Below are 24,310 nucleotides of genomic sequence, written 5' to 3' on the forward strand. Positions count from 1 at the left end.
ATTTCGTATTTCCCACTTGGCTTTTGCAAGAGCTCAATCTTTCTCGACATCAACTCCCAGATAATACTCCTAAGCCTTCACCTAACAACAGCTCTCTTACTTGAGGAGAGTTTTTCGCCATTTTCCTGGTCTGTTGGAGCCCTGGGCCCATCCACTTTGGTGCCAGTGTGCTGCCTGGCAGGGGAATGGAGCTGCCTTTAGGCCAGGCTGCAGCTGTCTCAACACGGGTACCTAAGCTGGTGAGGGGTCTGGAACACAGGCCTTACGAGGAGCGGCTGAGGGAGCTGGGATTGTTCAGCCTGGAGAAGAGGAGGCTCAGGGGAGACCTTATAGCTCTCTATAACTTCCTGAAGGGAGGTTGTAGTGAGCTGGGGGTCGGCCTCTTCTCCCGTGTAGACAGCGACAGAACTAGAGGGAATGGTATCAAGCTGCGCCAGGGGAGATTCAGGCTGGACATTAGGAAGCACTACTTCTCTGAAAGGGTAGTCAGGCACTGGAATGAACTGCCCAGGGAGGTGGTGGAGTCACCGACCCTGGGGGTGTTCAAGGAAAGACTGGATGTTGTATTGAGGGACATGGTTTAGTGGGAGCTAGTAGTAATAGGTTAATGGTTGGACTAGATGATCTTTTAGGTCTTTTCCAACCTTGATAATTCTGTGATTCTGTGATTCTAATGGCAGCCCAAAGCTGGCCTCCAGCACCTCAAGCCTCACCCATGAAGAGATGGCACTCAAGCCAGAGCCCTCAGTGGCCACGGGGGAGTTTGAGATTATTTGCCCAAGCTCCCCTTACTTGCACCCCCTTTCCCAACCGTTCCCCTGGCGTCAGTCGCGCTGCCTCGGCCTCTCTCCTCCGGCTCCAGGGGGAAGAGCGGCCCTCTCAGCCTCACGAAGGAGCTCGCCACGGCTGCCCCGCCTCAGCGTCCCGCCAGAACTACAACCCCCGGCGGGCGCCGCGCCCGCCGCTCGCGGCACGCCGGGAGCGGTAGTTTCCCCAGCGGCGCTGCGGCCGCCCTAAGCCCGGAGCGAGCAGCGCCTTTCCTCTTCCGGCGACTCGTGGCGCACGCCTGCCGCTCCCGCCGCCTCTGCCCGAACTGGGGTGCCGCCTCTCCCCGCCCCTGCGCGGGGTGTCTGTGGGGGCCGAGCGAGGCCGGGCCGGGGCGCGGGGTTTCGCTCCAACTGACGGCTCGGGAGGAGGACAAGGGCGGGACCAGCTAGGAGCTAGCTGCGCTCCGGCGCATGCGCGCAGGGTGTCCCGCCGCCGCCTCCGCCGCCCTCGTGCCCGCGGAGGGGTGGCGTTGCCGGCCGTCCGTTGAGCCAGTTGCGCGGGGAGGGCGGTGAGCGGGGCTCGGGGCGGCAGCGCCTGCAGCCGCGCAGAGCCACTGCCCGCAGGCACGCCCGCCCGCCGAGAGGGAGCGGCCCGGCCTCTCCCTCCCTCCTTCCTTTCCTTCCCGCCCCTCCTTCTCCTCCTCCTCCCTCCTCCTCCCCCCTCCCCCACTGCTCCTCCGGCCGGTGCGAGCGAACGAGATGGCGGCCGCTGGGGCTCTGGCAAAGCACGAGCAGATCCTGGTGCTCGATCCGCCCACCGACCTCAAATTCAAAGGTGAGGGGGAGCCGGGTGCGGGGGTTGTGGGATGGCCCAGCCCAGCGAGGTGTCCCGTTTTGACTCGGTGCTGGGCCACCTCCATGCGCCTCGGTTTACTTCCCCCCCCCCCCCCCCCCCCCCGCCCCATCCCCAGGGCCGCGGTGCCGGGCCCTGCCCGCCCGGGTCCGTCGTGGGGTGTGGGGGGGGCGCCTCCGAGCCGGTGAACGGGCTCAGCCGCCGCCATCTTGGGATCCCTCGGGGACTCGAGAGCGTGTCCGCGGCCCCAGCAGCGCTGCGGCCCGGTGCCCGGAGGCTGCTCGCCCGCTCTGCCGGGCGCGGCGTTGAGAGGGGTGGGGGGCGGGCGCCCCCTCCGGCGCGCCAGTCCGCGCCCTACCCCCGCGTGTCCCCCCGCATGCCGACGCGGACGCTGCCGTGTCACCGCGCTCCGCTCGGGAGGGCCGGCCCTGAGGTAGCGGGGCCCGGCCCGGGAAAGGGGAGTCGCGCTTCCTGTCAGTTTTGTGGCCGCGGGGGTCTGCGCGGCCACCGGTTTCCCCGCCGTGAGGTGTACTTGTGCCTGTAGCAGGGAAGGAGAGGCCCCGAAGCGGGCCATGAAAGCCTTGGCGCCGTGCGAGGGAGCGGGGAGGGGAGTGGGGGAGAAAAAGTCGCTGCGGGAGCCTGCCCGCACGTCTGGCCTCTTTCCCCTCCCGCGCCCCCGGAGGAGCGGCCGTGGGCGCTTGTCAGGCTCCAGCCCCTGGCCTCCGCCCCGGTGTCCCCGCGGGGGCCGGTGTGGTTTTGCACCATCACTCCAGGGGTGTGGGGGGAGTAGGCGATGTGCAGGCACTCGCACCCTCTCCTCCAATGCAGACTGGCCCGCTGGCCTGGCAAACGACTCCCCGCCCTTTTCCCCCGAGTTGTCATGTTTCGGGCAGGTTCTCGGTATGTAAACAGGCAGCTCGCTCCTTCCTTGGGAACCAAGGGAAAGGAATGTGTGCATTTCGGAAGTTTCTGCCTATCGGGTCTTGCGTGCCGATCGCATGACTGTGACCAGCATCATAGGCTTCTGTCAGAATAGGTCCCAGTTAGTCTTGTTATTACGTGGGGTTTTTTCTCTCCTAATACATTAGATAGTTGTGGAAAGAGAAGGCTTTTCCAGAGACGGTGTGTGATTCCCGAAAGGTAGGGGCATCAAGAAAAGCATGATAGAACGAGTAGTTTTCAGTAGTATCCTGTGATTTTAATTTATGCCCATAAGGGGCACTGAGAAAAATATCAGGACGTTTCAGAATTAGAACCAATACCAGATTTTTCTTTTTATAAAGCTGTTAATGTAATCTGAACCTACATTTAAAATGTTATGACTGTTGTCAGCGCATGTACTTGCCTAATCCTATGAATGCTTTTATTTTCCATTTTTAGTAGATTCATTTTACATTGTTTTAGAGGGACAGAGTAGAATTTATGATGTTGTAAAAACCTTTAAATGGAACACTAGAGGAAATTAATGTTTAAATTAGAGAAGAACATTGTATTCCCCCAAAATACCTTTATCCACCCTGGCTTTTAGAAATACAACTTAAGTCTGGTTTATCAAAGAGATTTTTAACAAACTATGCCGTTTTTAACAAACAATCCATCAAATCATTTGAACACCAGAATTTGTCTAATCACATATATTATTTTTTAATACCTTCAATTTTTATTTTTTTAAATTGCATGTTCATAGATGGAGTCTAAACCATAGTAGGAATGTACCTTTCTTCATTTCTATTTTGTGCTGTTAAAATGCTGCCAGGTCTGCCTGCACTTAGATTTCAATACATTCTATTCTTACTGCAAGAACAGGTTGGAGGAAAATGTAGGGGTTTTTTGTTTGTTTGTTTTGGGGGGGGGTTATTATTTTTTTGTTAAAAGAAAATGCTACTGTGTCTAATTTGAAGCTTTCAGATGTTGAGTTACTTCCAGTTTGAAGACAAGCTGTATTTATATGATTTCAAAGTGTTGATACAGGAAATAATAGGGTAAATACTGGAATAGAAATTCTGTTTGTTTGAAGCCATTATCAATCAGGGATTTTTATTGTGGTGTGTGTTTATGTGCTTAGACCGCAAAATGTGTATTCTTTGGGCATAAACCTTGATTTCAGGCCAATGCTTATATGAGGAAAATTTCTGTAGAGCAGACTAAGCAAAACCAAAATCTGAAGCATGATGAGACTGCAGTCTTAATGCTCTGTGGAAAGCTCTCTGTGTTACTACGTTATTACTGTAATATACTATAGAAAGAGCTGTCTATTGAGAGAGCATGGAGTGCACTCTCAATAAATGTTTTCTAACTGCTTATTGTTTTGAGGTGTTTAAAAAGGTTTGTGGACCACAGACAGTAATTCAGTTCTAAAGTGTTGCATCCAAGAGTACTGTATTGGCACAAGGGAATTGTGAGAGTTACCTTCTAACAACTAGTTGTTCAGTAAGAGAATTTATGACTTGGAATTCCAAGTGTAACTTAGTGTAGGAAAATCACACAACTTTTTAAAGAAAAAATAAATGTGGTTGGTTATGCAAAGTTATTTTATTAAGAAGTTTATCCATTATTACTGTCTACCTAATGCTGTTGGGGCGTGTGTGTAACAGAAATGCAGGTTATGTCTAAACATCTGAACCGAACAGTTGTGTTGTTTTTTCTTGCCTCAGGAACTTGTGATGGATTTGCTGACCTTTAGGTTAACGGTGAGATGTGTTAATAGGCCCCTGTGCAAACAGTGATGTAAATTTAGAAGTACATAGGACTTACCTTAAGGAGTTGTTGGCAAGTTTTTAAATTCATCATTGTCTGATGAAACTCTGCTTGGGTGGGTTTTTTATTTTTCTAATCTACTTTACTCAGCATCTGCACAAGCACCTGTAGTAAACTGTGTAGCCATAGATAGGCTCTGTTTATCCTTTTGGCAAAGGAAGATGAGCTTTTTTGGATTAAAAAATGGGCATTGTCTCAGGAATTTTTTGAAGGAAAAATCTTTGACAGATACATCAGCAGCGTGGATGCTGACAGCATGTCATTGTGGGGAACTCGGATAAAATCTAATGATCCTCGTGATAAACAGTGCTAGGCTAGAACCAGCCTTGGGGAGCTGTGGACGTTGAGGCGTGTCAGCTTTCTTATAAAGCCTTTTTTTGCAGTCTGACACTTGCATGCAGGTTGATGATAAAGCTAATAACTATTTCTCAAATGCTAGGGTAGAATTAGAAGGGGAGGATTCTGTATTACTGCTCTGGTAATATGGATATCTACTGAAGATCCATGGGTATTTGTGGGTATTATTAATCTTGCACCTTCACTGATTATTCCTGATCATTCAGACCTATAATGTTGAAGTCTTAATGCATGAAACTGGAGATGTTATGCTTCATAGACTGTGAATAATTTTAATATAGGTAATTTATTAGAGTTGGAGCTTTTCTTCCAGTTGAAGAAGGTATATGAATGGTCTTGGTTTTGGTATCTCAAGAGATAAAAAATATCTTTACTGGCAATGAATGTTATGGATTCTCTTCAGATTGTTGTCACAGAGGTCTGCAAATTAGTTTCTTAAAGATGATTTATGGAAATAAACAGCATTCTTACCATTTTTTTTTGTCGGCTGTATATCACCTATGCTTTTTTTCAGACAATACAATAAAACTCTGGAGTAATTAGGTGCTCTGTGTATACTTTCAGATTAGGTTTCTTACCTGACAGTCAAGATAGTTTCCACTCGCTACAGAACACTAGTCTAGTGTTAGACATCTTCCCTTTGGTACCTTTGGGGGAAGATGATGATGTCAGGGAATGCTGGATGTACATTCATAAGTCCATTGGTCCTGATGGGATGCACACATGGGTACTGAAGGAGCTGGCAGATGGAGAAACAGGCTAACAGGAACCTTGTGCAATTCAGTGATGAGAATTGCAAAATCTTGCACCTGAAGAGGAACAGCATCCCCTGTGCACACCAGTACATGCTGGGGTCTGATCAACTGGAAAGCAGCTTTGCAGAAAAGGCCCTGGGGATCCTAGTGAACACCATGTGACCATGAGCTAGCAATGTGTCCTTGCCACAAAGAAGGCCAATGGTATCCTGGGCTGTTTGAGGAGGAATGTTGCCAGCGGGTTAAGGGAGATGATCCTGCCTCTCTGCTCAGCTCTGGTAGGACTGCAGCTGCACTGCTGGGCCCAGTTTTGGGCTCCCCATTGTAAGAGACTATGGTGGTTAACCCTGGCTGGATGCCAGGTATCTACCAAAGCTGCTCTATCACTCCCCCTTTCAGTTGGACAGGGGAGAAAATATAAATTTGAGAGGCTTGGGAGTGAGATAAGGGCAGGGAGAGATCATTCTGCAGTCAGTGTCATGGGCAAAACAGACTCAGCACAGAATAAAGGAAAGAGAACTATCCAATTTATTGCACTACACACACACAGTGACACCAGAGTCTGAGGAGAAGTGCGACCAGATCTTAAAGCACCTCCCCTCACCCCTCCCTTCTTATCAGACTTCACTTTAGTCATGATTTCGCTCCCTTCTTTACCCCACATTGTGGCATGGGGAGGGGCAGGGAATGGGGGTTTTGGGCAGTTCCTCACCAGTTGTTTTCTTTCTTAGCTGAGGGTCATTCCTCACACTTCCTCTGAATCAGCGTGGGGTCCCACGCATGGCAGACAGTCTTCCATGAACTTGTCCAACAGGGCTTCAGCTCTTCGGCTGCCCCAGCATGGGTCACTGCTATGGGGTGCAGTCATAAATGCATGTCTCTTAGACTCTCAGGCCCTGGCTACTCCAGCACAGTCCCCCATGGGGTCACAAGCTCCCCCCAGAAAACCTGCTCCACTGTCGGTCTCTCTCTCCCATGTTCATCTGTCTCTCCATGGGCTGCAAGTGTGGCAGAGGCGCAGTCACAGCACCTCCAGTATGTTTCCACCTGCTCCAGTGTGGGGCCTCAGCCTGTTCCATGGGCTACAGGGGGACACCCGCTCCATCATAGGTTTCTCCATGGGCTGCAGGGGCATCTTTCTGGCACCTGGGACACCTCATCCCCTTCCTGCTTCACCGGCCTTGGTGTTTGCACAGTTTCTTACATCACCTCATTCCCTTGTCTGGTGGCAAAAAGTGGCTGCTTGCGGTTTTTTTACTTCTTAAATGTGATTCTCAGAGGCACTGTTACTGTCACTGATGGGCCCAGCCTTGGTCAGCAGCGACTCCAGCCTTGAGTCGGCTGGTGTTTGCTCTGTTGGGCCTGCAGAGAGCTTCTAGTTGCTTCTTGCAGAAGCCACCTCTGCAGCCCTCTGTTCTCCACCAGAACCCAGCCATGCAAAACTACAACATGGGCATACTGGAGAGAATCTAGGAATGGCCACAAAGATGATGGAATGGCTGGAGCATCTCTCCTGTGAGCAGAGACTGGAAGAGCTATGACTCTTCAGCCTGGAGAAGAGAAGGCTCGGGGGGAAGGGGTGGAACCTCATCAATGCATACAACTATCAGAAGGGATGGTGGAAAGAACAGAGCCGAGTTCTTTACAGTGGTGCTCAGTGACAGGATCAGAGGCAATGGGCACAGCCTGAAAGGCAGGAGGTTCCTCTGAACAGCAGGAGACTTTTTTTTTTTTTTTACTGTGAGAGTGACCAAGCACTGGCACAGGTTGTCACAGAATCACAGAATGGTTGTGGTTGGAGGGGACCTCAGAGATTCTTCAGTTCCAACTCCCTGCCGTGGGCAGGGACACTCTTCGCTAGATCAGGTTGCCCAAGACTCCATCCAACCTGGCCCTTGAACGCTTTTAGTGATGGGGAAGCCACAACCTCTCTTGGCAACCTCTTCCAGTGTTTCCACCCTCACAGTGAATAATTTCTCATTATATCTAATCTAAACCTACCCTCCTTCAGCTTAAGGCTGTTAGCCCTTGTCCTATCGCTACAGTCTCTCCAGCTTTCCTGTAGGCCCTTTCAGGTTGTGGAAGGCTACTTTACCGACTCCCTGCAGCCTTCTCTTCCGCAGGCTGAACAAGCCCAACTCTCTCAGCTTGTCTTTGCAGGAGAGGTGCTCCAGCCCTCTGATCACCTTCATGATCCTCCTCTGGACTCATTCCAAGAGGTCTATATTTTTCTTGTACTGAGGATCCCAGAGCTGGACACAGTACTCTGGGTGGGGTGTCACCAGAACAGAGCAGAGGAGCACAATCACCTCCCTTGACCTTCTGGTCACATTTCTTTTGATGCAGCCCAGGATAGTGGCTCTGGATGTCCCAGCTTGAGCCAGGGCGTTTGGCCCAGATCACTTTCAGAGCTCCCTTCCAACTTCAACTATTCTATGATTGTTCTGCCAAATGATGGGAAAGAAGAACAATCAAACTTGTTCCTAATTTAAAAAAAGTCTTTATTACATCACAGTAATGAAGATTGTGTAAATTTAACATTTTTTCTTTCTTTATTCCCTGGTTACTTTTAATTCTGGCAGAATGAATTTGGTGGAGATCTTGCTCTGTTTTCCTGCCAGGTCCATCATAAAAGTCAGTTAACTTCTTCTCAGAATGCTGACTTTATAATGTTACTGCTAATTTTTATCCTGCCGACTTTAATTCCTTTCTCATTTATTAGGGGTCAAATTCTCAACTGCAGTAAATCATTTTTCATTGCCTGCCCAACCTGACTTTGTGTGCTGAAAGAAAATTACCCTACCTGAGTTTGTTTTGGTAAAGATGCCTTGAAGTGTTCTTTATGTTTCAAATGCTGTTGGAATTTTAAAGGTGATGTGGTTCTGAACCCCGCATCCCACTAAAACATAGAATCTCTTTAGTTTCTGAAGTTAATATGGAAACTTAGACATTTTAAGGAGTTTGGATTCCTTTTGCTAGCCTGTGTACTTTGTTTTTAGATGTGGCTGTGTCAGTTTACAGCTTAAATAAACTTCAGTTCTGTGTGTGAAGTAGAGTGCCTTCTGGCAGTTAATTTAAGTATTAGCTTTTATAACAGCTACAGCTCAGTGCCTTAAATCGAAGAGGACAATATACTTAACATTTAAACCATTCATATAAAATGCTGTTGAATTTATTTAATAATGCATGCTCATTTTTGTACAACTCTACAATTTATCTGCCTTCTAATTATAAAATATTTTATGTAATTCAGTAAAATGGTAATTTCTTATACAATTTTAGGTAGAGGGGACGTTCTGTGATAGGCTCTGTGTGTACATTATGACAGCCTTACTGATTTTGAATGGAGCATATTGATAACTAAACCTGTCCCCTTCTCATAAGTTCTTTATGTTAGCTCTGTACTACCAACAAGTAGAGATACTAGCGATGATCTTTCACCTTTCCCAGGGGTAACACAGGCTGAGAAGGCTTGTCTAAGCTTTTCCTCCCCACTCTAGAAATGCATATTCACATCATGAATTTTTGCTTATGTTTGGCCATCTCAGGGTGTAGGAGGATGACTTTTGGAGCTGAGATGTTGAAGGAGCCCTGAACATAAAGAGAAAAATTATACCGTTGATCAAAAAGATCTCTGTACCACCTGTACAGTAATACATAGTATTTTGGTTTTACTGCAGTGCAACTGTCAAGCCTGTGGCAAGCCAGGAAACTTGGCACTGTGTTTCAGCAGTGGAAACTGGTTCTGCAGAATCTGTGTCATTTCTTCCTGCCCACTAGTTACTGTAGTCCAAGATGTGTAGTTGCTAGAGGCAACCCCAGCATTAATGTTGTGGTGGCTGCACTGTAAGATTGCTGGGATAGAATTTCAGTACATAATATTTTTGGTGATCTCTAGTTTTTCTGAGTGTGTTTAGTCAGGTGTCTGTCATTTTTTTCTAAGGCCCTTGTAAGTCAAAAAGACAGGAAAAATCTCATCATGGATTGTCACTGCTCCATTCAAAATGGCTGGAATAACCTGGCACACTCACAACTTTTATTCTAGGAAGATGCTGTAATTGGTGTCTTGAATTTGTGCTAAGTGGGTTGCTGAACTCCCTGTCCCTTTTAAAGTAGCTCTGACTCCCAGAGGTTGTTAGAGTGATACTGCAAGTTTATAATGCAATGATCTCTTATCATTAGACAGTATAGTTATGTAAGTACAGCTTGAGGATTTTATTAGATAAATTACTAGAGCTTCTGAAAACCCTCATTGGAGATCCAGAAGTCCGTTGTCTTAATGAAAGGTAGTCTTAAGCATTTTATGATGGAAGTATTGGGCACACAATAGTAGATGAATACTTGTGAGGTATATTTGAGTGATAGTGCAGTTAGACTTGAACCTGTCTGAAATTTAAGTGCTCAAGTAAAAAGCAGCTTTCGCCTGGGTTTCATACAAGCAGTGAGTGAGATGCTCTTTTTGAGGGTATAATGCCGTCCTGGTGTAGGTGTATGTTTCTGAGATGAAGTTGGCATGCATTTGTTCATCTTTGTGCATGTGCAGAATGTCTGTATCTGTTCTTGCCTGTTCTTTTCCTTGGTTAGATGTGGTCTTTGCAGCATGGCCTAAAATGTTCCCCCTTCCTGGTTCTCTTCCTCCCACTCTTCCTTGTTTTTCTCAAGGAAGTGTCATGATTTGGACTTTTGCACAGGCTGTTAGTGCCAGCTTGTACTTTATTCCCCCACTCCCCCAAGGGTAGCAGTATTTTTGTTTGTGTGAATGGGAACTCCAGAATCCTCTTCATCTGTTGCATGGTTTCTTTTTTTGAAGGATATGTTGTGCTAATTTAGATCGTGTGGCTCCTCTGAATGGTAGTGGATATTTTTTCCTGATTTACTATCCTTGTGCCTGCTCCTGCCCGTCCCTGCTCAGATCAGTGCTGCCTGTCGATATGCCACTGAGCTACCAAGTAGCTGGGTTCTGCAGGAAGACTGAAACTTAGTGATCTTTCTCTTTTGTGCACAGACTTGTTACCAGCTATTTATTTAATCTGATGGTTGAGAGCCTTGAGAGGCTTTATACAGCTTTTTTTTTTTCCTTTTTCTTAAAATCTTTTAAAAAGCAGGTGAAAGGTAAAGCTGTCAGAAGCTATAGAAGCTGTAGACCTTAAAAAAGATTTTAGTCTGGTTTGAAAGACATGTCTGATACTAAAAAATGTCCCTGAGCTAAAGGCTCTTTTTTGGGTAGTATCCAGGAAATGCAAAGGAGGTCACTGCATTCGTGTACCTGGGGGACAAAAGCAGGTTTTTTTTTTTTAATTATCTATGGTGTTAGAACTGACAGTAAATACCACAGTAATTTGAAGAGTATTTTGAATTGGCCTCATTATTATGCACGCCAAGAAGGCAGTCATGAAGGGACTTTCAGGTCTCAAAAGAAACAGAACCTCTTTTTTTTTTTAAGTTTAAAAAACCAGTTTATCATCAGTTTAAAAATTCACTGCTGCTTTGTCTTGAAATAAGCTGGTTTTGAATAGTATAGCTCCCTTTCTTGATGACTGTATGACTGTGCCTTTTAAAAGGAGCCTCTGAACTGAGCTTTTTTTTTTTTCTTTTCCTTAAAGCAGAATTTCCTTAGTAATAGTAGTTGGGAAAACTCAGAAGGAGAGCTCCTTGAGTTGTCTAGAATTATAATTAAAAAAAAAAATCCACACCTTTGAAGGCCAGATTCAAGGTGCTGTGTGCCACTGGGCACTGCAAAGGTAATGCCTAGGTGTCTGTTAGTAAAACTCTCAGAACAACTCCCTCAGAAATGTTTGCATAGCTTGAAAAATAAATGTTTGGTCTTTTCTGAGTGTATCACCCGCCCTAGATTTATGGGAGTATTCAGCTGCTTCATTTTAGTTCAGCTTTTGGTATGGGTAATGGGAGCTATTTTTAGATCACACTCTATAAGTAAATGCAACTGGATCCTGCAAAGACCTATCAAGAAGCAAGTGGCAGGAAACTTTGAAGTAGTTGTGTAAATCTTCCTCTTGGGGGCTGTGTCAAATTTGCTTGGATTAAGAGGGTGACTATTTTGTCCACTGTATAGTCAGATGACAAATGAAGTTTCTGACATTAATACCAGTCATAATGAGTCTCATGAAATATAAACCTAGCTCATGCATTTCTTCATCTACATTTTGGGATTCTGTTTCCCAGTAATGCCTGTTTTAGGCCTTTTATCAATTTATATCGTTTGGTGTTTTGTGTCAATACGCTGTTTGACACTCAAAATGAAGGATTTGGTCTGAGAGGTAGAGAAACAAGAGATTGGTCGGGTAGTGAGCCCTCTAGTGTAGCAACATGTTTGGTGATGGCCAGAGCCATTTCATTCAGGCACCTCTCCGGAATAAGGGGTCCGAGGAAGAATTGACTTCCTTTATCTCACTCAATTAGTGGTTTTGATGTACTCTACCACTTGTTCATAACACCTATAGTTTTCATCCTATTTAATTTAAGCTTTGCTGTCTTTGTGGTGGTGGGTTTGTTGTTTTTTTTTTTAATAGAAAAGTAGTTGTAATGTTTTCAATACTGATAAAAAGTCTTTTTAATAATTTGGTGTGTAATTGTTAAAGAATAGTAAAAAAAGGTTCTTGAAATTTAACATACACATTAAATAGTATTGAATAAATTTCATGTTCGTATGAGATGCCATTTTCTAAGTTACATTCTAGTGCCTGTGCAGTCTTGCTTTTAGATGACACAAGCATAAGGGAGATTAACACAGCTCAGAGAGAACACTGTGAACCTTACTTGCTTTTCATTCTGTTACTGTATGGCATCACATGGAGGTGATCTCTGTTGGAGGATGTGCTTTTACAGCTTGACATTGCAGTTACTTCTCGTGTCTGATCATAGTCTTAGGGGCTATTTCTATCCTGATGATTTAACTTAAGCACAATACATTGCACTGACTAGGTAAATTTGACAGCTGCAGCTTCTTTTCAGTGAATCAGTTAGAGTATATGCATAACCATAGTATTGTCTCTCTTGTCTATTTTGAGTTTAAAAGATGAGGGTGATGTCTGTTTCTGTTGAGTCTGTTAGAGTGCAGAAGCACAACGGAAGCTTAAATTGGTGCCACAGTGTTTTCTTTCTTTAAATGTTTGAAAGAGTTCCAAAGAATGTGTTGCTTCTGTTCCTGAAGAAAAATCCAGCAAAATTTACTTCTGCATGTCACCATTGCCTTCTAGATATTTAAAATATTAAGGAAGATTTGGTGAAACTAGCATAGGTGTACATGAACTTTTAAAGCACCAGCAGCTTTTTGCACCAGCAGCTTGAGCCTGTCATGCTATTTAAGAGAGCTGTTTGTTCATTGCTGTAATGTATATTATTATAACGAAGGTGATAAGAGCGTGCTTTGCATGTAACAGTATATGTACCTCTAGAAGTTTGTTGGCATCGAGTTATATTTCAAGAGTAATTTGTACTGTACAGACAGATTTCCAGAGATATACATATATCTAAAAATATCAACTCTTTTTCAGGTCCCTTTACAGATGTAGTAACTACAAATCTTAAGCTACGAAATCCATCAGATAGAAAAGTATGCTTCAAAGTGAAGACCACAGCGCCTCGCCGATACTGTGTGAGGCCAAACAGTGGAATTATTGACCCAGGATCGTCTGTAATTGTTTCAGGTAAAAACAGATATATGCAGTTGTAGCTTAGTTGTTTTAGGCCTTTCATGAAGTTCTCTAAAGATTGATCTTAGAAGCTGTTTGAAGTATATCAGCTTTTAAAAAAGATTTTTTTAAACAATAAATCTGTTCCCCTTCATTACTGTAGTGTCAACTTGATGTAGAGCTGCATGAAGAGTCCTCCATACTGAAATACTTGAAATTTGTCACATGCAGTGCTCTGTGAAAGGGAGGAGAGAAAATTGGAAATGGGCAATGACATTAGCAGTACCTTTGCTTCAAACTAACATGCTTATACCTTGAAGTGGGGCATTGCTTGGCTGCTCTGATCTGTTTAACATTTGACAGCTCATTGCATTTAAAAACCATAAAATTCATTTGTGATTGTAAACTAGTTGTTTTGACCATAATGTTGGTCCCTGGACTCTATTGTTTAAAAATTCTTCCATTTATCACAGTAATAGATGTTAAGTGGCAATCATGAAATTACTTTTAAAAAATTCTATTTTCTGTTTTTTAGGTAGCTGGAGCATTTTGTAGACCTTAAACTGGAAAAATCTAGTATGTTTTTCCATAGAAACACTCATGCCTTAATCTGGTTTTGGTTTTCCTGTTTGGGTGAAGGGATTAAAAAAAATGAATCCTAGCTTTTCAACAGAGTGGGAGCCCTGAAACCAGACAACATTTTCTTTTTTCGCATGAAACTCCGTGTAGGTTTGGCTTGCTTACTTCATTTTGCCAGTCCACAGAATTTTGGTAGTTGTATGTGTAATGGTCTAATCCTATACTGGACTGTACAGTGTCAAAAGGACTGGGAGTAGATATTCTCAAGAAAATGGGAAATGTTTAGGTACCAGTCTTCTGATTTGATAAATGAGCCTGTAGATTAGGTCGTTCTCCTAATCATTTTGAGGTTAAGAATCTCCTGAATAAAGGGGATTCTCAAACCAGTGACTGTAAGAGGTGTGAAACTTTATTTCTCTGGACTTACCATATTTTACAAATACGAGAGGAGAATCCCCTTTTTATAGACTGTGGTCTTACAGGTTGTAGAGACCACAGGCGATATAGATGTGAGCTCCTAGATCTCCCAGGTCTAGAAAGCAGATTTTTATAGAACCCTCAGAGAGCTGTTGCAAAGCAAAAGGAAAACAGAGAGAAATCTTCAAAGTTTTTAAGATTCAGATCCTTATACCCTTTGGGAAGTTTGAAGAAGAACTAACTTCAGGAGATACGTTCAAATGTTGCAAAGAATAACTTAGGGAAAACTTTCTATTTATGATTAAAACCTTTGAGTAACTTTCCTTGAAGGAGAGAGACCAGTTTACTAATCAAATACAGTCTGTTGCACTTCAGTATTGCTTACCATGGACAGTCCAGCATCTTGTGAATGAGAGATAGTTTTACTGAAAATTGGTTCAAGATTCAGGTAGTGAGAAGCTTATTTGAGTTCCACCTTCAGCTTACAGGCATTCTGTCTCAACTCTTGCTTGATCTGGTATTGCAGGATCTCTCCTGTGAGTAGTCATGCATCATGATGAAGATATTGCTAGACTTTTTCTTCTGGGAGTTGAATAGATTGAAGTATTCAGCTTGCCTATTGTAAACCCATTCTTTGTATTTACAAGTCTTTCTTTTAATCTTTGAATGTTTTCCATTTTTTAAATGAGGGAATGCCGGAGCTGTAAACAGTATTTCACCTTCAGGTTCTCCAGTAAAGGGAAGTAGTATCACACAGCTTGGCCCTTCAGTTTGCTTTGCAGGGAATCTCTGATACCCCTTCTTCTGTATTACTGGTTTCTCATGCTGCAGTGACCGCAAGGTGCTTTTCTGTGCAGTTATTTAGTCAGAGTGACTCCACAACACTGTTTAAAACTTAAGTTTTCTTCCCCAGAGTGTCAGCTTTTTTTTTTTTTTTTTAAGTTTATAATTTCTTTTGGGTCATTGGTGAGCCAACTGCGCAGATAATTTTTCTCATGACCCACTTTATCTCATCAATCTCTCAACTGAATGTTTTCAGTGCTGACTCATTTTTAATTATATGAAAAAATAAATTTCTCTCACGTTGTTGTGCAGAGAGAAATTGCTGTAGGATACCATGCGTTGAAATGCTGTGTTCAGAACTAAATGTTGAGGTAGTGGTAGCTGTCTTCAGCCTGTATAGTGCATTGTGCTGATAATTTAGTCAAGCCAGTTTTTAAATGCATTGTTAGAGGTGCGATTTAACAGGTTTTTTAAGGAAGTCCATGGGCATTGTGTTTATCATTCAGTGGTGAATCACTAGGTAACCTTCTTTAGCCATGTTATTATAATTTTTCAAAAAATATTAATCTGGTAGACCTGTTTTTCTTTACCTCAATGCCTTAAATTAACTGTTTATTATTGTATCATGTATTGCTTGTTGTTAACAACAATTGCTTGTTTTTGATTTTTCTTTTCAGAGCCTGTTACTCTTCCTCTTTTACAACTTGTTACTATTACTTGTAACTGTTCTTCCTTCTGGTTTTCAGACCCCCTTAAAGATTTGTTTTGTGGGGATAAAAGCCCTCTTATGTAGAAAACCTAGTCCTATTAACAGGAGGCTTGATTTCATAGCTATTTGTTGAAATCCCCCTAGAAGTGATCTCTGGACTACTCAGGAATTCCAAGAACATGTTGAAAACTGTGACTTCATGTATTCATGAGGTTTTCTACGATTACTTAAAGCAGTGAAGAGCTTGAAGAGCTCTTTGAATCTGTGGATTGCCTTTTTTCTGCTGCTTTTCAATTCAGTCAGATTTTCAGCTGTTACTGAGTGGTCAAAGAACATAAAGTTATTTAACTGGTTATCCAAGGCTTCTGCCAGCATATGAAGACAAGTTCTCTGATGATGGAAAGCTGGCTTTGCCATCTTTCAAGTTATTCCATCTGTTCCCTTGGCTTTAGGAAACTGAAGTACTGCATTCTATTCAGTCCTCTGCTGATGGAACAATTCTTGGAGATGAATTGCTATAGCATCTGTACCTGGAAGAAGCATTTAGTTTGATCAGTCATGGTTTGGACCACAGTGAGGCCAAGGATTAAGGAAACTCGACTTTTAAACCTTTCCAAATAGGATTGTTTGAAAGCATATCAAACACTGCAATTCCTTCATCTGCTTTATTTGTGTGTTTTATTTTGTCTGTTTCACATTATTAATTTATCCTTTGATTATGGTTTATAGTAAAATTTAAAGAAAAAAAAAGTCAAATGAGACAGCTTGGTTTATCCACTTGGATTTTTTAACTAGTATTTAAGGCCTCAAGTTAGTTGGCAGTATAATGAAATTTACAAGTGGCCTTTTTCTGTAGTTACTAGGCCAAGTTATGAATTTTGATACTGTACGTAGTATTTTATAAACCAATGCAGTCCACTCCTACTGAAGAATTTACTCTCTGTGTGACGGGATGCACCTCTCCTGTGACGACAGGCTGAGAGAGTTGGGCTTGTTCAGCCTACAGCAGGGAAGGCTCTGGGGCACCTTTCAGCAGCAGTCCAGAACCTGAAGCAGCCTTACAAGAAAGCTGGAGAGGGACTGTTGATCAGGGTGTGTAGTGATAGGACAAAGGGTAATGGGTTTAAATTAAAAGAGGGTAGATTTAGATTGGATATCAGGAAGAAGTTCTTCCCTGTGGGCATGGTGAGGTACTGGAAGAGGTTGCCAAGAGAGGTTGTGGCTGCCCCTCCCTGGCAGGGTTCAAGGCCAGGTTGGATGGCGCTTTGGGCAACCTGGTGTGGTGGAGGGTGCCCCTGCCCACGGCAGGGGATTGGAACTAGAAGGCCTTTGAGGTCCCTTCCAACCCAAACCGTTCTGTGATTCTCTCTTTAATTTTGTATAAAGGTATACTGAACTGGAATTCAAATTCTGTGAAGGACAAATACATGTACGCTGTCAAGTAATTTATCTGTACTCTGAGACCTCATCCTCTGGTAGACCAAGTTGCAAGTGTACTCATGCGCATATTTTATATATAATTTGTGTGGTCCTGCACTGCCATCTGAAATAAGGCAGCTAATTGTCTCTAAAAGGAGACAAGGGGGCTAACATGACAGCTGTTGTCCTGTTGTTCTCCATCCCCCCTCCCAATAATGTGTGTTGTTACAGTTCTTAAACTTTGCATTCACTCTATCCTAAAATGTGTTTATTCCAAAGAAAAGCCTGGTGGTGAGTCCTTGGTTTTAGGGGTTTTTGTTTGTGCTACAGGATTTCTTTGTTTGTATTTGCATATGAAATGCCTTTTAGTTGTAGTAATTACAACAATAATCATGTCAGCTACATCAGAATCTGAAAAAACATCTTTTTCTGAAAAAAAAATCTTTTTTCTCAGTACCTGTTGCTACAGTGTATATCTGCTCATTTTGCAACACTGCCTTTAAATTTTAACTTTCAGCATCAGTTTAGTGAAAGGCAAATCTAGAATGGATGGCGTGCTTGTTACAGTGATTAGCTGTAGAATCAGTTTTATGTCTTATTTTTTCTTTTGAACAGTAATGCTGCAGCCTTTTGACTATGACCCAAATGAGAAGAGTAAACACAAGTTTATGGTACAAACAACTTATGCACCACCAAATATTTCAGATATGGAGGCAGTGGTAAGTCAGGCTTCAATGTAAATGAATCGTGGTTTTTGCAGTTTATTTTTGGAAAAGGATTTTCTCTGAACGTGTATGACTTCCATATGTGGTTCAAGGTTTTTACTGTTAAATACAAGCTCACCCAGTGAACTGGTTGAATGGAAATGTAAGATCAGTTCAAATCAGTTAAAATTTGGGGTATGTTGTGCTTTACAGGCAGCTGATCTGAACATTGTATTTGACAGACTCAAGTAGATTTAAACAAGCCTAAAGCTATGTGAAATGGGTGCATTTGGTCTCAAAAGTGTTTAAATGAAATGTTAAATGGGATTATAATGAATTAAAACATTTGGAAGAGGAAGGTATGTCTCTCTGCAAGATACCAAGTGGCTAAACACAGCACAAATTATAGATTTATTTTCTAGTGTAGTAGAACATGTAATAAGATTTGTTTCTTCGGCATGGTTGGTCTTATGAAAGATCCAGGAAGGAGATACTTAGATTTGTGCTTCTTAGTTTAGAAGTAAGGACACCTATTTTTGACATTACAAGCTGGCAGCAGTGGGAAGGAAGCATTAATTTGTTTGAACGTGCCCTTTAGAGGGTGTATGTGGACTGAGGCGAGGGGAAGGAATGGGTAAAGATGAGGTTTTATAAATCACTGTAGTCCACTAGACCTGCAGGTATGGGCTTTGTCGCCTTGCTTGAAGGAACAGGCATCACTCATCACTGGAAACTGGAACCTTTTAGATTTTGTTGAGCTTTTGATACATGTGGCCACAAACTTAACAACTCCCTTCCTCTCTGGACTGCCTTATTTTTTCTTAACCAATAGCTATCAGAGCATATTGTGTGTGGTAAGTGAAGTGTAAGTATTTGGTGAGGGTATAAAAATCCTCTTTAGGAATACCTTCAAATAACTGCTTTCTTGGTATCTTCAAGTACTGAGAAACAGATCTTGCAGAAAATCGGAAATTGTAGTTAGAAGTTACCGATATTATGAAAATGCCTCTGAAAGAAAGAACAAAAAACCAAAAGAAGGAAGGGATGAAAGCCTGGATATTCTAGTCTGTAAGACCTGCAATTCTAAGGTAACTTCAGAAGACCTATTTTTGGAAAAATTGTGGTAGACTTCAGATCTCTGAGCCTAAAGATTTAAGGCAACTACATGAAGTGTATCCTTTGAAAGGTAATCATTGGTTGAGCAGATGTTCCAGCAGATCTCATGATTCCTTAAATATATTAATAGCCATTAGAATGTAATTTTTTTATATATAAGCAGCTTCGGAAAATTCTTTAGGCCCAAATTGTAATGTATTACGCAGTAAAAGGAGGACACGGTTAAAGATCTAAAATGCAAAGAGCTAAAGAAATTTACTCTGGAACTAAACAGTGTCTTTCAATTCTGTGTTTAAAAATGATGGTTCTGAGATGGCATATATGGAGTGAAAAGCTAGAACTTCCTTCATAAACCACCTCAGATGGCACTTGTTCCTCATTATGTGTTAAAGGACCTGATGTATTGTCCCCTCAGCGCCTACAAACCTTTGTATCCTTGTATTCAATTTGATCATTTTCTTGTATTAATTACATGGAAATTAGACTCAGTTAACCATTTCAAGCTTTATTACTTTGTGCAGTCAAAGTGGACAGGAAAGCATTGTTCAGAAACAAGTCTGAAAGTTGCAGCTAGGGTAAGGACAGTATTCTGCTGTATAGGAGGCAAGTACTAAGCAGGCTTATGAGCTGTTCCGATGTTTACATGAGACTGGCATGTTAACTATATTAATTGTTGTCTTAGTGGAAAGAAGCAAAACCTGATGAGTTAATGGACTCCAAGTTAAGATGTGTGTTTGAAATGCCCAACGAAAATGATAAAATGGTAAGTAAGAAGAGAGTAACAAACTGTCGTACGCTGTTAGGTTCTTACAGATACTTGTTTTTAATTTCTTTTTGAACCTATTTGACTTGTTAATTAAATGGATTGTAGGAATTTGTCCTAAATTAGATGGGCATTCAGTATATAACTTTCCAAGGATTCATAAAACAGTCCAGGTTGAAGGGAACCATTTGGTCCAACCTTTTTGTTGGAAAGGAAGCACCTTGTCCAACTGCATCTTGAAAACCTCTATCAGGGGAGACTAGTGCCAAAAGTCATTATCCCTTTGTTATTTTATTACTGATTTGCTTTAGCATTTTATTGCTGTCAGATTAAAAAAAAAAAAAAATCTTCAATACAGTGAAAAGGGAATTGCATAGTTTGCTTCTTGAAGGATTAAATGCTTTTGAATTTTAAAACCTGTTTCTTACTCAACTGAATTAGAAAAGGAAGTACTGATTAGAAACGAATGCGTGCCTTGGGGAATCCTAAATACATTTTTTTAAGGTAGTTCTAAAGGCAGATAATCAGACAAACCCCCCCTGTATTACCTTTTTTATGCTTTTGACTTCAGACAAAGTCTATGTCTGTTTCAGTTGTGTAGGGGATGACAGTTTCGTTGTATACAAACTGAAGAGGTGTGTTTCCTGCTGCCTGATACTTTGAAAAATAGTTAAATGGGTTACCTAGAAGTTTTGCAGAATATGACTAAATTCTTGTGCGTTAACATTCATCCTTCCCCCCGATATTCTGATTTATGGAATCTTAATACTGTGTATTCTGGATTGGTTGGGGTTTGGTGGTTTTTTTTGGTGCTGCTTTTAGCACTGTGAATTAGAATGCTAAAGTAAGATTTCTGTAAACAACCTTATTCACTCCATGGCCTTGAGTTTTCTTTTTAGTACTGTAGTGTATAAGGCACACTGGGGAAAAGCAGCATGAATCCATGCATGTAAAACCAGTTTAATTATTTGCATGCATAAAGGGTCCCAGTGAAGGCTGCTAACTGGCCAGTAGCTGTCTCTGCAACTATTCTCTAATACAGTTTTTGGAGTGTAATTTAAAGGTATTTTTCGAATGGAATGTTGGTATAATGTTTTTGGTGGAGTTGTCTGGGGTTTTTTGTAAAGGATAATTTATGAAATGCATCCTTTATTCAGGTGTTAGCTGCCTAATTATGTGTTAAATGGTAATACTGTAAAAGTTAAGCACTTAATAATAAGGCACTTGGTTGTTTACTTCTGTGGGTTTTACCTTATTTACATTACATCTTAGATATTAGAAAAAGATGGTTTTAAATCTGTAACATAGTCTAGTGAAAGAAATGTGGTATGTTACACAAAACTTCCTCCTTTCATACTTTTCATGTGTTACCTTAAGAGTACTGAGTGTACATTTGTATTTTTCTGCATCGCAGTGTGGAGTGGCAACCCCCTGCTTTAGCAGTTGATTTAGTCAAACCTTTCAACCAGGCAGTGAGAAATGTGCCAAGTCCTGAGGGTAAGCCTCACCCACCTGCCATCTCAGGATGTACCTACACTAGGACACAAGTATTTCCTTCCAGTCAACAAGATACCTACCAGTCATAGCCAGAAGATTGACATGAAGAAACCAGTAAGTGAGGTCAAACAGTAGAAGGAGATTTGTTCCAGGGAGATAAGTCTCAGGTCTCTGGTGAAGTTTCAGTGCTACTAAAAGGAGTTCAGTTCAGCTAGCAAACCAATCAAAAAATCACCAGGTCCTGATCTGCTTACCTATCTACAAGTATGTTGGTCTTTTTAAGTCGAGTTTGGGGTGAGTACCTGTGTAGAGTAGCAGGGTCTGGCTCTTAGGCTTTCTGTGGCTGCATTGTGAAAAATGTAAAAAGCAAGTAAGAGCTGTAGACCAAATAACCACTGTTTGCATAGAAACCAAAGAAATTCCTGCATCTTTTTTTAGTTGCTTTTTTAATACGTAGTTGTATTTACTTTTAATAGGTTTTTCTGTTCCATTTAGCACTTACCTTGGACTACTTTGTTACGACAGATGCAGTATGGTGGTGTTTTAAATGACATAGCTGTGTAGCTAAGCAAGTAGGAATACAGAAGCCTGAATTTTAAGTAAGAGCTGGTTCTGAGTGTATTGCCATATGGATGCTGTGTTTTTACAGACAGTAACCTGGGCTATGCAGTTGAATCCATTATATTATAAACGTCTACTGAAGATTATTTGTATATTTTGGGCAGAGCTGTGGGAACTAAATTTTTACTTTTTAGTTTTTTTCACAGCTTTTTATGTGACTTTTCACTTGCATTCAAGATTAGTAATTATTTAGAGATGCTGTGAGACTTAAATTCCATGTTGATGTAATACTTTTGTTTTCCTTCAGTAAGATCTGCTCTAAGTGCAAATTAGTTGTGCCATGCATACATCAAATTAGTTTGTGACACAGCCTGGTTTCTTTTTATTTAGTTTCTTGACTATTCCGGGATAACTTTCTTCCTTTTATGTTGGTTAATGCTGTTTGGTGTATCTTGTGCCATTTTTGCATGCCTGCTGGTGGGTCAGTGTTAAGTAGCCAGAGTACTAAATTGTCCTGGGTTCATCGGGAATAGAGCTAATTTTCTTTCTAGTAGCTGGTTTAGCGCTGTGTTTGGGATCTTCTGTGTTTTGTAAGCAGTGCAGTCTTCTCTTGCTTTTTAACATTGGAACTAATCTGTATTGAAGTGATAACAGAAGTCGTTGTAACTGTAAATAGTTCATTGAAGTATATTAGTGGCTTGATTGTTTCAGTTTTAAGCTGTGGATGATTTTCCTCTAGGTAAGTACAATTCTCAAGTAATTCTTAATATTTGTAGAATGATATAGATGCAAGCAAGCCCGCCCCAGTACTGAACACATCTAAGCAGGATGGACCGATGCCAAAACCACATAGTGTTTCGCTTAATGATACTGAAACACGGAAGCTAGTGGAGGAGTGCAAAAGACTTCAAGCAGAGATTATGAAGCTGACAGATGAAAATCGGCACCTGAGAGTAAGTTGTGCTTCCGTGTTTTTATTGAAGTGGCTTCACTCTTCTTGATTGAAAGGTCTGGTTTGTAATTAGGCCGAAAGATGCGTGTTCCAGAAAGTAGATGGAGTTGTTAGAATGTCAAGATTGATTGTAATTTGAATTTATTGTCCTATTTATGCTGTATATTTTGAACTTCTCAGTGATTGAGACTTGGTGATTGCTGCGGATGAGATACTGAAGCTGTGTAATTTTCCTCTTAAAGTCAGAGATACTGAATTTGTAGCTTTTATTAAAAGTGCATTATTATTCCTTATGAATGGTAAACAAGATCCAAAGTGGTAACATTCTGTATCGCAAATGGTTAGTGAACAAGAACAATTGTTTGGCCAGAGAAGGTAAGCAAACACTACTTTCCAGTACCTTTATGTAAAGGTGTGATTTCAGTAACCTGTCATTAGTCAATACATGACTCTGTGACTTTTCTATATATTTGCTTTTGAGTATCTGACAGTTTCATTGACCATGGTAGCCTTTTAAAGAAATAACGATGTCTCCACACCTGTAATTCTGATGATGCTGGAACACTGGGAGAAGTGCTACACAAAGCAGATGTTTCTCCTTAGCAATAAGGAATTACTGTTGTTTAATTCAGACACATAGTAAGTAAAAGCAGGATTCTTCATTGTGCTTAGTAAGAATTTCAGAATCTTTCTTAACTGGAGCATGGAGACACACACTAGTGGAGTACTTGTCCATCTTGGAAATATTTTTTAAAAATTTATTTAAATGTTCATTGGTAAATTGATCTTTGAGTTCATTTTTTGCAATTGTAAAGAAGATGTGTTCATGGGTTTTTTTTTTCCCATCTGTATGTTTTTTTTTTCCCCTCTCAGGATGAAGGCTTGAGGCTCAGAAAAGTAGCGCACTCGGATAAATCTGGATCACCCACAGCTTTGGCCCTCAGAGATAATAATGGCTCTAATTCTCTTCCTTCACTTCTTGTTGTAATTGCAGCCATTTTCATTGGATTCTTTCTAGGGAAGTTCATCTTGTAGAAAGGATGAGAGAGAAGCATGCAAAAATGCAGCTTCTTCTTTTTTTTTTTTTTTTTTTTTTTTTTTCTTGGCCAGAAAAAAAAGATTTGTCTACCTACCACTTCATTGGTAGCATGGCCCCAGCGGCCCTCTTTGTGTACAGCATCCTAACAGGCTTTGCCTTCAATGATCTCGCACGGTTAGAAAACACCATCTGAGAAAAGACAAACTCTTCGGCTACGGGACAAAATTGTACATTCAGTCATCAATAGCAGGTGTCAGTTGCACAGTCAGTCCTTTATGAAAATTCATAAATAAAGAATTGTTCTTTCTTTCTGTGGTTTTAATAAGAATTCAAAAATTGTTCAGAGTCTTGTAAATGTTATTTTAATAATCCTTTAAAATTTTATCTGTTGCTGTTACCTCTTGAAAAATGATTTATTAGATCGTTAATCCCACTCATCCAGGAATATGACAAGAGGTATTCTGGGGAAATGGTGCCTCTTACTGTGTAAATTTTCTCCTTACCTTACTTTGCTAATACCATGGCAGAATTTCTTTCTTATCCCTTGTGAGGCATTGTTGAGAGTTCTTCATCCTTACAGTCCTGTTCCATAATATTTAACGTTGCAAAAGAAATAAAATTGTTAACAGA

General features: G+C 41.7%; 1 protein-coding gene across 1 annotated transcript; it reads left to right on the plus strand.

Moving 5' to 3' along the window:
- Positions 1–1,278: 1,278 nt before the first annotated feature.
- On the plus strand, positions 1,279–24,310 carry VAPA (VAMP associated protein A). The gene is made up of 6 exons (XM_084260438.1): positions 1,279–1,602; positions 13,004–13,156; positions 17,664–17,767; positions 19,551–19,631; positions 22,466–22,642; positions 23,515–24,310. Exons 1-6 carry the CDS (start codon positions 1,527–1,529, stop codon positions 23,674–23,676), a joined length of 753 nt encoding a protein of 250 aa, XP_084116564.1. The 5' UTR covers positions 1,279–1,526; the 3' UTR covers positions 23,677–24,310.

The sequence above is a fragment of the Gallinula chloropus genome (genome assembly GCF_964237585.1).
Source record: "Gallinula chloropus genome assembly, chromosome: 2".
Taxonomy (NCBI): Eukaryota; Metazoa; Chordata; class Aves; order Gruiformes; family Rallidae; genus Gallinula; species Gallinula chloropus.

Excerpts from the sequence above, each read along its gene's own strand:
- VAPA (XM_084260438.1), top strand. The coding sequence starts at position 1,527 with ATGGCGGCCGCTGGGGCTCTGGCAAAGCACGAGCAGATCCTGGTGCTC. Across the intron at positions 1,603-13,003 it reads CACCGACCTCAAATTCAAAG|GTCCCTTTACAGATGTAGTA; the intron begins GTGAGGGGGAGC and ends ACTCTTTTTCAG. Across the intron at positions 17,768-19,550 it reads TTTCAGATATGGAGGCAGTG|TGGAAAGAAGCAAAACCTGA; the intron begins GTAAGTCAGGCT and ends TTGTTGTCTTAG.